Source organism: Halichoerus grypus, chromosome 2, assembly GCF_964656455.1.
Source record: "Halichoerus grypus chromosome 2, mHalGry1.hap1.1, whole genome shotgun sequence".
NCBI classification, from domain to species: domain Eukaryota; kingdom Metazoa; phylum Chordata; class Mammalia; order Carnivora; family Phocidae; genus Halichoerus; species Halichoerus grypus.
Window position 1 is genome coordinate 92459286 of NC_135713.1, and position 16487 is coordinate 92475772.

The 16487-nt window shown below is 51.0% G+C and overlaps 1 protein-coding gene across 1 annotated transcript in view; it reads right to left on the reverse strand.

The window, feature by feature from the left end:
• Positions 1-478: 478 nt before the first annotated feature.
• THBS4 (thrombospondin 4) overlaps positions 479-16487 on the reverse strand; it is a 43185-nt gene continuing 27176 nt past the window's right edge. The window contains exons 10-22 of the mRNA XM_036098188.2: positions 15583-15735; positions 12583-12687; positions 11922-12029; positions 11520-11679; positions 9582-9700; positions 8657-8709; positions 5980-6173; positions 4829-5007; positions 4156-4204; positions 3862-4058; positions 3069-3241; positions 1222-1361; positions 479-690 (exon numbers count right to left, since the gene is read on the reverse strand). Of these exons, the coding sequence (XP_035954081.2) occupies positions 629-690; positions 1222-1361; positions 3069-3241; positions 3862-4058; positions 4156-4204; positions 4829-5007; positions 5980-6173; positions 8657-8709; positions 9582-9700; positions 11520-11679; positions 11922-12029; positions 12583-12687; positions 15583-15735 (1692 nt within the window). The 3' untranslated portion in view covers positions 479-628. The remainder of the gene's footprint in view (positions 691-1221; positions 1362-3068; positions 3242-3861; positions 4059-4155; positions 4205-4828; positions 5008-5979; positions 6174-8656; positions 8710-9581; positions 9701-11519; positions 11680-11921; positions 12030-12582; positions 12688-15582; positions 15736-16487) is intronic.

A 16487-nucleotide genomic window follows, 5' to 3' on the forward strand; every position in this document is an offset into this window, starting at 1 on the left:
CGTACTGGATATTTACTGTAGCCAGGTACAATGCTGGGCATGGGGGAGACGAGGATAGTAAGACAGGGTCCTTTAGCTCAATAAGCTTACATTCCACTAGGGGGAGCCAAATCTATTAAATAAGCGTAACAAGACGCTGAAGGTGCAGGTGTGGACGGTGTGTGGTGTGGGAGGGGGGGGTCAGAAAGGATTGGACAAATTTGCTCCAGGACTGGTCAGGAAAAGTCATGTTTTTGAGGCTCCTTTGCCAGAAGAGGAAGACTGCTGATGGCACTGTTAGACTTTTCTGTGAAGCTAAGCTGGAGTGACCAAAGAGACTCTGGCCTGAGCCTTCTGCCTCACGCACTTGCTCAATCTCACTGACTGACCCCATCTGAGCAAAAAGGATCTCCCTGCAAGATCAACATGCATCCCTCAGAGACCAGCACACACACCATCAAAGCCTGAGCCACACGTAAGCAATGTCTGAGTAACGTGCTTTTTAGAAATTATCTCTTCTTTATTGCCCCATTCATATAAAAAGTTTGATATATCTGGACTGGTAAAAGAAAGCCACAGTGTATATGAAAATAGTTGTAGGAAGTTAAAAAATATGTTTGGAAAAGCAGTTACGGATTGCTTCCTTGGTTTAATTCTCCAGGCGATCGAAATTCTGGGTTTGAAACTCTTGGAAGTCCTCTGGGATGGTGTCTGCAAACAAAAACAGGCATGAGGGGGTTAGGAAGGCTGTTTCCCCTGGAATTCTGGTCCGGCTTGTGCTGTGCAAGCGTCCTGTAGGGGTCACTGTCAGCCCGAGCAACAGGCCCCAGAAGGCTCCACAGCCATTTTCTACCTCAGGCTGCTTTGCAAATTGTTGGCGTGAAGCCCAGGAGTGCTCATTCACAGGCCTAAAGGAAATTAGCAGGCAGAGTGGATTTTGAGTGTGATTATGTTTGAGCCATAAGAAAATAAAGGCTGCCCGTAAATTAAATATGAATTTCTCACTGAACCCCCAAATCCTCAGCCAAGCAGTTAAGTTCTATGGGTCTCAATTTCCTCATCTATCAAATAGGGGGGAAGAAAGATCTATAATTTACTTCAGTTATGCAGAGACGGTTACATTTTAATGAATATGGGGCTTGGGCTTTGGGCTTCTGGGAGGAAAATGTGCTATAAAAATAAGGTGGTATTATTTGATTAATTCTAGTAATAATATTGTATAGTAACAAGAAGGTCTGTTACCATTGCAGCGATACTTGAGGTTGGACCAAATGATGTTTTCTTGGGAGAAGCAGAACACGCCAAGCCGGCCTCCACGCATGGTGGTGTCTATGGTGACCCCGGAGTCAGCCACCAACTCGGAGCCTTCATAAAACCGCACTCTGTAGACAACACAGCCCAAGCTGGTCACCATGAAACTCAAACCAAGGTCAAGGTCAGACCCACTTCTTTGCGGTTTCATGATCCATTTTTCACAGGCCTGGACTGTGCTCTAGCTGTTGCCCCTTCCCTACTAGATTGGGAGCTCCATGCGGTCAGGGACTGTATGTTCATGCCCTCCCATATTCTCTCTCTCCAAAGGCCCAACATGATGGGCACAGAGTCCAACTCGGTGGGTACCTGCTGAGGAGTTAAAGAGAAAGCACAGTATGACCCAAGACCAAGACACTTGGTGACCTCACTGTCCTCTGGGTTACCTTGTCTAGACATCATGCTTAAAAACCACTGCTTTTCCTTCAGTCTGAATGATAGACTCTGGTGGAATCTCAGAGTAGTGCTCCCTAAAGCAGGGTTTTAGAAATTTATGACAGAAGCCAGGGATACTGAATGGCTTACAAGGCCCTGGAGAGAACAAGAAAAACTTGTCTTGCACCCTATATGCTTTTGGAGTGTTCCTCCAGATACTTGCGTAGGTGAAGAGCCCAATTATAATTATCTGGACCTAGAACCGAACTTCCTTTTACTTGTCTACATCAGGTATTTTTTTGCACTAATATATACTGAATTTTCCGGGGTAAACTGAGAAATTACGGAGCACTTTGTTTTGCTTAAAAAGAGCTGTTCTCCCTTTTAGACATTAAGTCACAGGCAGAACAATCTGCATTAGAAGGTCACTGCTTCTATTTCATGTTGTGGTGTCTAAGCATTTGTGTGATTTTGTTATAAATATTATTTTTCTATTATAGGTGTTAGGGATCAGATTGTATTTTCTGTGATTTCATTTTGGGACAGAAAAGGAGGCATTAGGCTTCGCAGGACTGAGAACGTGATCGTCTTACTGTGCGACAACAGTACATTGGACTTAATGTCTCACAGAAGAACAAAATGTGAATTAGCTGTCAGGACTTTTTTTCTGGGAGGCTGCCTTCCTGCCCTGGTCAAGAGATAGCGATTGGTACTCCTTCCTCAGTGCATTACGTAAGCCGGCGTCAGTGTTGATCTGCGAGTTTGAGGACCGACGAAGTACGTGGTCTCAATTTCAAGGATTCAGCCGAAGCCATCCATTGTGCTGAGAATACTTTTTAGTATTTGTTTTTTTAATAGTCCTAGAGGGAAAGGAGGCAGATTGTATGGGCTCACGTGAAGATCAGTTCCTGCCACGTGTGGGAAGACCTGGCAGCCCAGAGCCCAAGAGCTCTAGGCCCTGCCTTCGTAGCGTGTCTAGTCCAGCAGGGAAGAGACTGTGAGGGACTCACCACAATAAGCCGCCATCCAGGGCAGGTGTGGATGGGAGGCTGAGCCACATCTCCCTTCCCACTGGTCAGCATGGCAGAAAGGGGATCCCCAGTTGAGCCCCTCCGTCCTCCAATGCTGAGACCACTCCTCCCCACCCCGCCCCCATCTAGAAGGTCCCTCTACCCCAGCTTGGCCCTAATGTCCAGGTGGTTAGTCTGAGCTTGGAGAAGGAGAAGTGGGTGTCTCCTTCCCACTGCTTTACTGTGGGCCATAGCCTGGCGTCTCGGAAGTCCCGGCATGCCCTTGGAGGCCATCCTGGGTCAGGACTGCTCGGGACAGCAAAGGCCTTGTCATGCAGAATGCGGGTGGGCTTTGCTTCAGGTGCAGGGTGAGGAGATAGGTCCTCCACGTACCTGATGTAGCCCACCTGGGGCCTGTGCTGCAGGAACCAGCGGTAGGATACCTTGTCCTTCCAGCCCACGTTCCTCGAGTCCTTCCACAGCAGCCGGACCTGGTCACTGGTGTCCCCGGTGTGCCACAGGGAGTTGCGGAGATGCTCCCCGGGTCCGGTCTTAGACTTAACGGCCTGGAAAGGCCATAGGCAAGGTTTTAGAACAGAATACACAGCCCACCTTTCCTGCTTCCTGGGTCCCTGGGGTGGTGACTTCATGGTTACAATCTGGCTGCCTTGGATTTAGATAACCCATAAATGCCCTTCCTACTGAGGTGACCCTTAATCCTTGAGTCCTCAGCACTGGCCGATACCCCATTAACCCATTCCCTGTTTTTCCAGCTGTAAATCCAGTGCTCCCCACATCTGTCCCGTGAGTGCTCCGAAGTCTGCCTTTTCTCCCAGCAGGAGGGACAGAGGCAGCATCTCGGCCCTCCTAGCCAGAGCTGGCCCCAGCTCGGGAACAGATGAGCCAGTTTCCGGCATAGTGCACCTGCTGACGTGCCCCCAGAGCTCCCCCAACTGGTGATCCCCACTGGGGCTGATATTCTCCCGGTCAGTCACCCAGAGGTTAGGATGTGGCTTGTACATAGGAATGAAGGCAAGGCCCTGGGTGGGCTCTGGCATTCCCTGCCCTGAACTCTAGCACAAACCCCTCAACTTCATAGATGAACTAAATGCCCTATGGGAGAACAGGACTTAAAAGGAGGGTAAAGGGTGCAGAGGGGAGATGAGTGACTGAGAACTGTGGCTACCTTCAGCTGGATGCCGGGCTCGGCGACAGCCCGGAACGGCGTGGCTTGCCAGTACGTCTGCTCTGTCTGCTTCCACATGACCACGTAGAAGCTGGAGCTGTCTTGGTAACCGAAGATGAAGCCGGCATAGTCGTCGTCTGTCTGGGTGTTCACGTGGAAGGTCCCTTCAAAGTCAACTCCGTTAAACGCCGTGTACCCTGGAGGGATCAGAAGCGGATCAGAGAAGTGGACCAGCCACGTGAGTAGCTGCAAAGACTGGATTCTAGCCACATGGTGTGGAGGCCCTGGACCTACCCACTGCCAGGCCGGGATCGCTGTTCATGGTCTGCACAATTTCCATGCCCTGCAGAGAAAGTTGAAGGAGTTAAGGGCCATCGTAGAGGGTGGAGAAGCCCGAGGAGGCCCAGAGCCTCCGGTGCACTGGGGAGTGGTCGGCGTGTTCTGACCTCCACACAAAGACTGCATTATCTGAGCAACTGCTCTACGCTATTATGTGCTCCAGGAAAGCATAGACTTGTGAGGGAAAAAAAAAGCGGAATAGAAATAATTTTGCTAGAACTGTAATGAAGGGTTTGTTGAATCAGCTTAATTTTGAGAGAACATACACTTCTAATGAATGTGACTTGCTGGGTAAAAAATCCAAGCCCCTCTGTGCCTGCCGTCTGGAGTTTCCCAACAGGGAGGATGTGGGGTAGAGAGCAGGAGCATGGCTCTAGGGCCAGACTGCCTGGGTCCTCATCCCAGCGTTCCCAGGCACTCCCTGTGGTGCTCCCATGAGCCAACATTTCAGATGGATGCGGCTCCGTGTCACGTGTAAACCGGGGCTAGTGGCAGTGCTTTGTCATAGGGCCACTGTGAGGAGTCCGTGCGGTGCGGGACGGTGCACCCCCTCACAGTTACCTGCTCCTCCCAGCAGGGCCTGTGCTGAGAGGCAGAGCTGAGCCGCTGCCAACCACGGGGCACACACCTGATTCAGGACCACCCAGTTGGGATCGATCTGGGCGTCCCCTTCAGGGTCCAGGACCACAGTCTGGTAGGCTCTGAAGTCGGTCAGGGTGACCTCCGCATTCTCCGGGCAGACGTCGATCCGATCGATGACCTGGTCCTGGTCAAAGTCTGTCTCGCAGATGTCTCCCACGCCGTCGCCTGAGTGGGGTGCGGGAGGACGAGAGGAGCTGGCTACTGCCCACGTGCACCACGGCTCCTTGCCAGAGACAGGGCTGGGCAAGGAGCCGAAGGGAGCCCATGCTCCACCTCCGGGGTGACGGTTTGCAAGTCATGTGGGCAGAGGAGCCCAGAATTAGCCATGGCTGAGGTGGCCCCAGGCCCCACCCTTCCATCTTCATGGTGAGCTGGTAAGCCCCACTGTATGTGACCAAAAGAATTTCCTGGGGACAGAGTGGAAGGCAACTGTTCAAAACTGCTCTTATAAGAAACCCTGCATGTTCTCTGAGGACATGGGGGTTCACCAACTGGTGGATCTTAAGGCTGACCGTACATAAGCACATGTCTGTAGCACTTTCTGTAGAACGTATGAAAAACGGAAACTATTGTCGCTGGAGTGTCTCTAAGACCATAATTTCTGCTGATCCTGAGGCTGAATCTGGCTCGTGGTATGTTTTGTGCAGCTGACATGGTATTAACATACTTGAATTAAACACTGCAGAGCCGTGGATGGACATGCCTCACTAACTCGCCATGTCCTCACTACTCTGTCTCATTTCTGGCTTGGTGCGTGCTTTTTCTTATCGGCCTGGCCCTCGCAGCCCTCCGAGTTTGTGAGCCCATCTAAGCCATTTGCTGCTGTGCCCTTCTCTCTGTCCTGCTCCTTTTCTGTGACTCCTGGTAGAAAGGAGCAAGCAAGATGGTGGAGCAGCTGCCCAAGCCCTTTGAGCAGGAGCATCCGGCTGCCTCCCTGTCCCATGTGACCTCATCCCAGAGCTCCTCAGAAGCTGCAAAGCAGCCCCTCTCTGAAGAGTTAGAGAACGGTGTCCACCGGCTATCTACTGTCCACACAAGCCGTCACTGCTCAGAGAAGCCCTGGGAGAGATGTGCCGCCGTGTGCCCGGCCAAAGGGAGCCTGGGGGTCCCATGCAGCCCTGGGCTGAGCCCACTTACTGTTGCTATCCTCCTGGGCTGGGTTGGGGACCAGCCGACAGTTGTCCGGTCCAGGGGGCACCAGGTCCGGGATGCCATCATTGTCATCATCATCATCACACTCGTCACCAATCCCATCCTTGTCAGTGTCCAGCTGGGCGCTGTTAATGACAGTGGGGCAGTTGTCGGTGCTGTCCTGGTGCCCGTCTCCATCACTGTGGGAGAAAGAAGAGGAGAGGCACTGGTGAGCAGAGAACAGGGCTAAGAAACAGAGTGGGGGTTTGGGAGCTTGTCTTTTGTCAAACCCATATGTCTTCAGACAAGGCTGCCTTCTGGGCCTCAGAGACCATTCTCCTACTTCCTCATCTTGTTGAAACAAGCAGATCATATCCTACTGAAGAAGATGAAGGCTGATTTCTGATTTTGTGACCAGATGCTCCTATCAGTCCCTGGGGACTATGATCAGTCCCCCTCCCTGCCCAACCCAGAAAATGTACAAGGGGAACTAAAGGTTGAAGGGCAGTGAGCCAGGCTGCTCAGTGTGAATCCTGGCTCAGCCGCTTACCAGCATGTGACCCCTCTTTGGCTCACCGTCCTCATCTGTAAAATGGGCATAACAGAGCCTACCTCATAGGGTTGTTACAAAGATTAAATGCTTACGTGATGAGAATTTTGCATATTACATTTGAATATATGATAAAGCATTTCTACGTGCTGGCTCCTGGGAAGCCCTACCATGTCTTCTATTCCTCTTCCCATTCCCTGGCCAGCAGACCCAAGAAGGATCAGATGTGAATGCCACAGGGAGAATGGCAGAGAGAAGAGGGCCGCCCCTTCCTGAGAGGGGAGCATGGAGTCTGGGCTCACTCCTGCTCTCAAGCCCTTCTCAGAACGCTCATTCTCTCCCCACGTGACAATTCATTTTTTCCAGGCCTAATGGCCACCCAAGGATGAAACTGCCCTGTCCCCAGAGGTTCCCCTGAGTTGATGGAGGCCTCCCACGGCTGCTCTGAATCAGAACGGATGCTCCTTTCACCTCACTCCTCCCATGGCCTGTCCCAGGCAAGGGTAGGACAGGGGAGGGAAGTTAGAGACCAGTCCATGCCCTTCAGACCAGATGGGTCCCAGAGAAAATGAGGCCCACCTGGACAAGCAGAAGATGACACGGCTCAAAGAGTGGAATGCCTGTGCCTATAGCAGGGCTGTTTTTTAAATCATACAAATGAGCTATTTCCATTAGCAGCCATTCTATAGCCTTGAACATTTTTTATGCAAAAACAAGCAGTTCCTGTCCTCCTCCCCAAGGTTCAAGCTTGTGGGAATTAAAATGGAGCAGAATGAGTCATTTATTTTAGGCAAATATCTAGAGGCTGACTGGGTAGGATATTTTAGAGATTCTCTGGATGGCAGTCTGTGCAAGAGGACCTGCAACAGGGAACATTCTTGATGTCCACCACTTAGGGGGGCTACAGGGTACCGGTCCCACCTTGCACGCAGAAATGGTGACCCCCTATGGCAGACTCTGTTGCTGACTTGCTTCTCCTCATGTGTGGTAACAGTAACGCAGCCGTGGTTTGCTGCTGGTCACCTGAGGGCCGGCCTTCCGGTGGGAGCTTTACCTACTTTCTCATTCATTTTTACCCGAAGCTGCAAGGGACAATTCATTCTCTCTACTTTGCAGAGGAAGAAATTGAGAGCGCAATTGAAAAGTCCATTTAAGTTCACTTGGCTCACGTGGACTCGGCCTCAAGGACACTGAGCACAAGGACCGAGATGGGGCTTTCTAGGAGCTGTCCTTGCACAGGGTTTGGCTCAAGAACCACTGTCTGTAGGGCGCCCTCGGAGAGGAGGTCAGGGAGGGAAGACCTGTTGCTTCCTGCTCTGCCCTCCCGAGTCCGTTCCCTCTCGCAGCCCGTCCCGCCGCCTCTCTAAGCCTTCCCGCTGCAGATGAAAGGGGACAGAGCCTTGGACTGCAGGCGCCTCCAGGGCAGAGGTGCACTTGTCTATGTTCTTGGTGACGTTCCAACAGCATCTGATCCAGCCCCGTATCTTAATACAGGACTACCTCCACGTGGGGCTGGGACGGTTGACAAAACTCATTTGCCCAGAACACTACCACCAAGCAACGAACACGGAATGAACAAATTCTAAAGACAATGAAATCACAGTGACCCCTCAGCAAACTGACAGCTTTCTATCTTGGGATCGTGGTGAAGCTTTCCTGAGCCGAAAGAGTATAATAGTAAGAGAGCTAAACCTATTGAATGCTTCTATGTAAGGGAAACCGTAACATGCACTCTTTGTCAATTAACTCAATCCTCACAACAGACCTATGAGCTACATGCCACTGTCATCCCCATTTTTCCGGTGAGACTTCTGGGGCACAGAGACCAGTGACTTGCTTAAGGTTAGCTAGTTTGTAAGTGAAGGGGCTGGGATGTGTATCTAGCTGTGTCATCCAGACTCCAGCTCTGAGGCATGATGCTCTACTGCTTCTCCTATCATTCAGCCTCACTTGATGGAGTGCCTCGTGGCCCCTCCTGACACTGTCACCCGGCTGCTGTCCCCCCAGTAGCTCAATCTCTCTCAATCTATTCAGAGACATCCCAAAGCAAGGTAGCAGCAGAAAGCTCTGAAGGCTAAAATTGTCTCCGAATTCTTCATCTGGCCCTAATGCAGCTGGGAAAATGTGCCCTACCTGTCCTGATTGGTGTCACAGGAGTCCCCAACCAGATCGTTATCCACATCAGACTGCAAAGAGAACAGAACATGTTATTATTTATCCCTGGGCCTTCATGCACAGAATGTTCTGGAGAAGGCAGACCTGGCCCATCATCACTGCATCTCAAGAATTATTTCTCTGGAATTGGGTTGGTGCAGAACTGCAAAAGGACAACACCATATTGGTGTAGGCACAATGCTGAATTGTCAAAAAAGCCTTCCAAAATATCAAGCCACATGGCTGGGCTGCCTACACACCAGATGAGCTGATTGGAGAGGGCGCCGGGGCAGGATGGTGGCAGGTGGAGACGTGGAACTCTGGCACGGGTCGGAGGGGAGCCAGCCAAAGGCCTGGGGACAAAGCAAACTGATTTTGCTTTGCTTCTGCATGTTGGAATTGAGCCAGAATGGGAGTGAATCACGGAGGGCAACAATGACGCCCCTCTCGCAGGGCTTTAAAAATACATGACACATCCCATCCAATTATCCAGACAGGAAGGAGGAGTGAGAAGGGAAACAACATGTCGCTGACTGAACCGCATCTGAGGCGCCCATACACAGGCTGTGTAGGGGTTTGGGGACTAAAAGGACACAAGGCTCCCAATGGTTAGCTGCCATGTTGCATGCTCCTCTCAGCAAAAACAACTGGTTTTGGTCACTAAACTCCTGCTCCTCACCTCACGGGCGGTCTGCAGCCTGTGAGATCTGCCCAGAAGCCCTCAGCATCCCCGTAGCAGTCTTCCTAGAACCTCCAGGCCTGAAGTATGCAGTCCCACCGCCTCTGCTCCAGGAGGCACATGGCAACAGCGAGGAGCTGAGCCGGTGTCTTTAAGCACTTGTCAGAAAGACTTTTTGCACAGGGGAGCTCAGCCTAGAGTCTGAATACCCCGAATGCTACTCACCTGATTAGGGTTGCTGACATCAGGACAACTGTCACAGGCATCCCCCACACCATCCCCATCCCTGTCCTGTTGGTTACGATTGGGAACTTTTGGGCAGTTGTCCAGAATGTTCTTTATTCCTACAAGAAAGGAAAGCTGCCCTGAGTCAGGTGAACATCGCAGAGAGGTTTAGAACACAGACTTCCAGGTGCTAAGAGATCAGGCCTGTACCCAGGCACATGGGGAGTGACTTGTGCCTGGGCCATCGTCCCAGGGCCACTACCTTTCTCCGCAGTTATCTGCAAGTAACACCAAAGGATGGATGGATTCTGGGAGACTTAAAATGAATGGTCACCTGAGGCCTTTATCCATGGAGTTTTAAGTTGTCCAAGACGTCAAGGGCTATCACTGCAACCAGATGAGGAGGTCATGAGGGCGAGGTGGGCTGACCCGGGAGAGGGACCTTGTGGGGGTGTGAAAAAAGACTGGGACCCGAAGGCAGGGGCGGTGGCGTGCTGGAGCCAGGCCCACCGTGCCCTCTCTTCTCAGCTTTGTCTCATCATGTCCTCTCGCACCAGCAGCTGGTAGTCAGTCATGGAGGGAGTGGTATTTCTGTCATGGAAACTGGCAAATGCTACAACTTGGGGCTTTTTTGTTTTGTTGAGCTAGTTTGCCAGCATACCCCTGGATCTGGCCATCAGTCAGGCTTGCAGAAGATGAGGTCATGTTTTAGGAAAGTGTAGGTATTCTGGAGTGGGGTGTGTGTGTGTGGTGTGTGTGTGTGGTGTGTGTGTGTGTGTGTGTGTGTGTGGTGTGTGTGTGGTGTGTGTGTGTGTGTCTGTGTGTGTTGGCTGGTTGGGTGGAGGGGAGGGGGTACCTTTCTGGAAAGATTTTCCTTCAAGGCCCTTGTGATGTGAAATGTTTTTCAGAAACTACCAGATCCAGTCTATACTTTGATGATAGTCATCTATGTGTTATGGAAGCGATATAGAAACAAATGTCCTTCGGGGTGCCCGGGGGGCTCAGTCGTAAAGCGGCTGACTTTTGATTTCGGCTCAGGTCATGATTTCAGGGTCTTGAGATCAAGCCGTGTGTGGAGCTCAGCAGGGAGTCTCCTTGAGATTCTCTCTCTCTCTCTCCCTCCCCCCCTCCCCATCTCCTGCACTCTCTCATTCTCTCAAATAAATAAATCTTAAAAAAAAAAAAAACCCCAACCGTGTCCTTCTTCACGTCCCGAGAGGCTCCAGCGCTCAAGCTGTGCTCCCGGGGTGCCATTCCCACAGCCCACACCGAAGGCCCCTTCTGTGGAGCCAGGAGCCGGGTCATGCAGCTTCCCTGCCTCCACCTTCCTCCCAGAATAGGCAGGACATGGACCCGTCTCCCAGGAGATGCCCGATTGTCTGCAGGAGGAGCCAGACCCAGCTGTAGCCTGCGACCCTGCTCAAGGCCCCCTCATTCCACTCTCCACTTCGAGGACTCGCAGGCATGGAAAGGACGCTGGTGGGGGTGGTGGGGAAAGAGACACTTTCTTTGGGGAGACAGAGGCCCTACAAAGACACAGCCCTGACAAGACACTGCTTGAAGTAATTCCTACAAAATTTCTGGCCATGATGTAGAGTTCCAGAAACACCCAGGATTATTAAATAGGGGAGTGGGTTATGGAGTCTCCTTCCACAGAAACAGGGGGGCCAGGGGCCCCTGGGTGGCTCCGTGGGCTAAGTATCTGACATCCGGCTCTGTGCTGGAAGTGGAACCTGCTTAAGATTCTCTCTCTCCCTCCGCCTGTCCTCACCTCTCCCTCTCTGAAAAAGAAGAAACAGGTGGGCCAGACACAGGCCTCGGGGAAACACTCGGTGTGGGAGGCCTTCCGAGCCAACAATTCTATTTCTGCTCCTAATAGACAACAAGGGCAAAAGGACAAATGAGTCCCAAATAAAAGACAAAGCAAGACAAGCCCACCATCTCCATCCATGTCGTCATCACAGGCATCTCCTTTTCCATCCCTATCAGTGTCTTTCTGGTCATTATTCAGGACATTCCGGCAGTTATCACAGGCGTCCCCAAAGATATCTTTGTCACTGTTCCTTTGGTCCACGTTGTGAGTCAGGACACAGTTATCCTAAAGGATCGGAAGACCAAACATTTACTCAGACTATCCTGAAGCCCTCCTAGGTCGCTGGTCCCGTGCTGGATGCCGGCCAGCCTCTGCCCCCATGGGCATGCGCAGTCAGCGCTCGGGCTAAAAAGTCGCAATGCCACGGGATCACCGGCATGGAAATGAACACTTGGGATGACTCATATAAATAGGTGACTTCCCGGGCTTTCTTCCACTATCCCGGGCCCTCCTGATGGAGCAAGTACCTGCTCATTGAGGATCCCGTCTCCATCAGCATCCTCGTCACAAGCATCCCCAATGCCATCTCTGTCTGCATCTTCCTGGCCAGAGTTGGGCACATACTTGCAGTTATCCTGGGGAGAAGAAACAGGGCTCAGAGAAACATCTACATCTGACTCGTTTTCAACTTCATTGATGCATAATTGACAAAACTGTAACATATGTGAAGCATACGGTGTGATTATTTAACATACATTTATATTGTCAGAGGATTCCCACTGTTAACACGTCCAGCTCCTCACATATCCACCTTTTTTTTCCTGAGAACATTTAAGTTCTGCCCTTTCAGTGAATTTCAATTAGACAGTACTATCAACAAAAGTCACATGTTATACATGAGATCCTCAGACCTTATTCATCTGATCCCTGAAAGTCTCTACCCTTTTATCAACTTCTCCCTATTTCCCCCACCCTCATCTACCTCAGTCTTACGTCAGAAAGGATTTCCAACCTCAAGACTGACAGCAGCTGCCTGACTTCATTGTGGATGGCTGTTTCGCGAAGTGTGAGATGTAGCTACTTGAAAAATGCCATTTTCAATGGAACCCATAGAATCTCTCCCCCAGAGAAGATAGGGCTCCGGAAAGCCACGGTAGGTATAGTTTTTCTCCCGTGTGCCCTCTTTACCTTCTTGCAGTTCCTGGCGGAGCACGGCAGTTCTTCGTCAGGGTAACTGTCAATGTCCACGTCCTTCCCGCAGATGTAGCCATCACCAGCCCACCCGACGCCGCACTGTGAAGGCAAAGCCCAGCACACGCTTGAGGAGCTGAGCCTGGGGGTGGGGGTGGGGGGGAGGGCTGACAGGGCCTCTGCTCTGAACCTGTAAATCCTTGCTCTCCTGTGCGCATCCCCAGAGGGAGGGCCCAGAGCAACACAGCGTTGTTGGGTAGGATTCTAAAACTATTATTTTTTTGAATAGTCTAATGAATCAAAAGGTACAAAGAGACATAGAGTGAAAACTCCTTCCCATTCCTGTTCCCTTAGCTCAGGCCATCCATTCTTCTGTATACTCTTAAGAGATAACACTATGCACAGACAAGCAAATATACATTCTTTTTCTTCTTTTTTCTTTTGACACAACTGAGAGCACATATATCCACTGTTCTGCACTTTATTTAAAAAAATTAGTATCATACCTTGGAGCTCTTTCCATATCACTCCATGTAGATTCATGCCATTCTTTTTAATGGTCACAGATGCATCATACATAAAGTGGTGTGCGTATGCCTCCATGAATTCAACCAGTCTCCTACTGGTGCGTGGCTGGTTTTTAAAACTTTTTTTTCTATTGCAAACAATGCTACAACAAGGAATTCTAGTACATTTGTCCTTCTGCTCCTGTACTGGTTTCTCAGTGTGGAATTCCTGGTTCAAAAGGTCTTTGTAATTTGGAGTTACTGTTGAAATGTTCTCCATGCGATCGTCTAATTTCCTCTCCCAGCAGACACAAACGTGTGTGGCTTTTGTGGTCCTTTCCTTATCATTCTTGAACTACAGTCTTAGCTCGGAATTTAACAGTCTTGTAGACCAATTCCCACCAAAAAAATAACCTTCCAAGGTGCTTTACCTCTATTCGTGCTCTTTTAACAGAAAAAGACTCCCCCAGGTGCAGCGTTGGGTCCACATGTTCTCTTTGTCTCTGGAAAAGTCTACCCAAGTATCCTGCTACCACCAGCCAGTGACTTCACGGCAAGAATAATAACAGTAACAGTTAACCTGTATCAGACCGTATAACCATTGTCTCCAATCCGTCAATGATGCTGCAAGGTCACTATTACCCCACTGTACCAGAGACAACTAGGCTCTTGAGCAAGGATCACTGGCAAACCAGAGAGAAAAGAAATGATTCCCTACGTGGTGCCTGGGCATGAGGTGGGACCTGGGAGCCCAGGACCAGGATAGGCACCTGCAGGGGGGGGGGGGGCAGGCAGAACAGCAGGAACACAGAGGAAGAGGACTGGGAAAGAGGACGGAACCAGAAATGCAGGGAGGGGGCAGGGAGTCTGAGGAACAGAAGCAGGGCCAAGGGAAAAGAAACTTTCCATGAATAAACGTTAAATTTCCTGGCCTTGCTAATCAAAATAAGGTGATTGAAGACCAGTGACTTCCTAAGCAGCAGCCTGCCTGTTCTCAATCATCCAGGCTCTCCTTCTGCCACCAGAGATTTAGAAGGCAGGAGGCCAAAGACGCCCCTCCCCTAAGGGCCCCTATTTCCGCTCAATTGCTTCGGCGGGCCTTCAGAAGGCCTGGAAAGCTCAGCCGTGGGGTATGGTCCTTGACTCATTTTAATGAAGAAAAAATTTCCTCTAGGAACAAATACATTTTTAATGAGCCATTTTCTGGCAGATTAAATTATTTCAGTAGTCACACCAAGTATATTAATCCTTTCCCATCTGTCGTTATGCCTTATTACAAATTCAAAAACATATTAAGAGCCCCATCACCCACCATCCCAGGGAAGTCATTAATTTGTTCACAGCAAATTAGGATTTACACATAGATTTGCCCTTGCCTCTCAATGGTAACAAACATGCCCAGGCAACAGGAATTAGGAAAGTTGTGGGGTTTTCCTGTCTGACCCAGCTTGCTCCTTTGTCAGGACCTTGTTATGGACTATCTGTGCTGCCAGAGAGATGCTATTATTACATTTCTTCCTTTCACTCCGTCCTGATTCGTGTCGTTTTCCCTATTTGAAAAGCGAAATGCTCACTATAGAAAGTTTTGCGAGCCTAACGTTGAAGAAGTCTAAGTTTGAGGTAGAAAGAAGGATCAAGTGATCACTGTGAACCTGCAAATCCCAGAATCGAAAGGGCCCCTGCCGAGGGCCTGGCTTAGTGGGAAGGAAGGAGAGGATGAGCAGCTGAGTGGCGGCTGCCTCAGCACCTAGAAGCCCTGAGGCCTCTGGAACCTGGGATTTGGGAGTGGATGGCAGGCCTGGGCCGCCTTCTTCACCTACGGCCCACCACACCCCCGCCTGGCATGAGGCCGGTGTCAGCCCAGGACCGTCCCGCTCTCTTGCCCCACTGCCTCCTCCCCAGATCGGCTGCAGGGCTGGGAACTAGAGAGGAAGAAGAGTGCCCGTCCACTGAGCTGTTCCGGAATCCGGGTGTAGATGGACATGGAATAGTGCCGTGCGCCCCTTCCTGCTCACTGCGGGGAGACAGGGGCCCTCAGAGAGTGTCTGACAGCTTACCACTTCGCTGCCACCTGCTTCCTGCAGTATGAGGCCAGGTTCTGAGGACCGCTAGAAAGGACAGCAGCGTGCTCCTAAGTTACACAAGCAAATAGGGGGGTAGACGGAGGGAGGGAAGGAGGCTCCTTCCCTTCTTGCTGTTCACTTCTTGGCCCTTTGCAGAGGGTGCCCAGGGGCGCAGGGCTCCACTGCTGACATGCCCGAGGGTATGGTGTCGGACCTCCGGCAAGAGGAGAGAAAAGGCAGCTGATGTGAGATGGACTTGAGAGTGTTCTCCAGGAGCACAGCGAACCCTGTTACTATTGCCTTCTGTTTATCTCCACGGGAATGTTTTCATTTTTCTTTTGCTTCACTACTGGGAAGTAGAACCCGAGGAGGGGAGGTATTTAAAATGGAAGAGAAAAACGTGGTAAAGCAGGTGACAAACAACTCACCACACATGTCACATCCCCCTGCCTCTCCTCGATGCACTGCGCGTTCACACTGCAGGGATTCAGCTCAGGATTTCTGCAGCTTCTTTCGGTTTTGCATCCCCTTGTCTGATCACCCATGTACCCGGGTTTGCAGGGCCCACAGCGGTAAGAGCCCTGCAGGGAGCAAAGATCAGCCGGTGAGCTGGGGGCTCCTAACTGGGAGCAAAGCAACCGCGATCGTGTTTATTTTCACATGTACTCGATGATGCCGAGAGGACGTGACACTCGGGGCTGCCTCTCCGAGTACGTGTCCATCTTATAAGACTGTGGAGTACGGAGGAAGACACCCCCAGCCTGGAGGCTGCCGCGAGCCACGCAGACATGAGGGAAGAAGGCTGGAATGAACCCCTGTCACTGGCCTGTAGCTCCAGTGTGAGGACATGAGGGGAAAGGGCCGATGGTGCCGGTGAAGCCCTGGGAGGCAGAGTGAGAATTTATTCTGGGGACAAGGGAGGGGGTTTGAGTGAAAAGCCGGTAAGGGGAAGAAAAAGCTTTTTTTAACCGTTCTTTGGCTTTTTTACAATTGAGTGACAGAGAACAGGTGTACAGAGAAATGTCAACGGCCTTGCCCTGAGAATTCTCGATGAGCGAGGCAGCGACGGGGGCAGCCCAGCAAATGAGCTGTCAGCTCCACGGCAACGGCGCTGCGAGGGCCAGCCACGACTCTCTGGTTTTTTTAAACAGCTTGACTGAGGTCAAATTCACATTTCATGAAAGACAGCCGTGTAAAGCCTACAGTTCAATGATTCTGGTCACTAGCAACCTCCTACTTGCCACATCCTAAGGATGCTCTTCGGTGGTCTTTCTTGATCTATCAGCCTCACTGGACTGCTCCGTGGGGCCAGTTCTCGCCTCTTCTCTGCTCC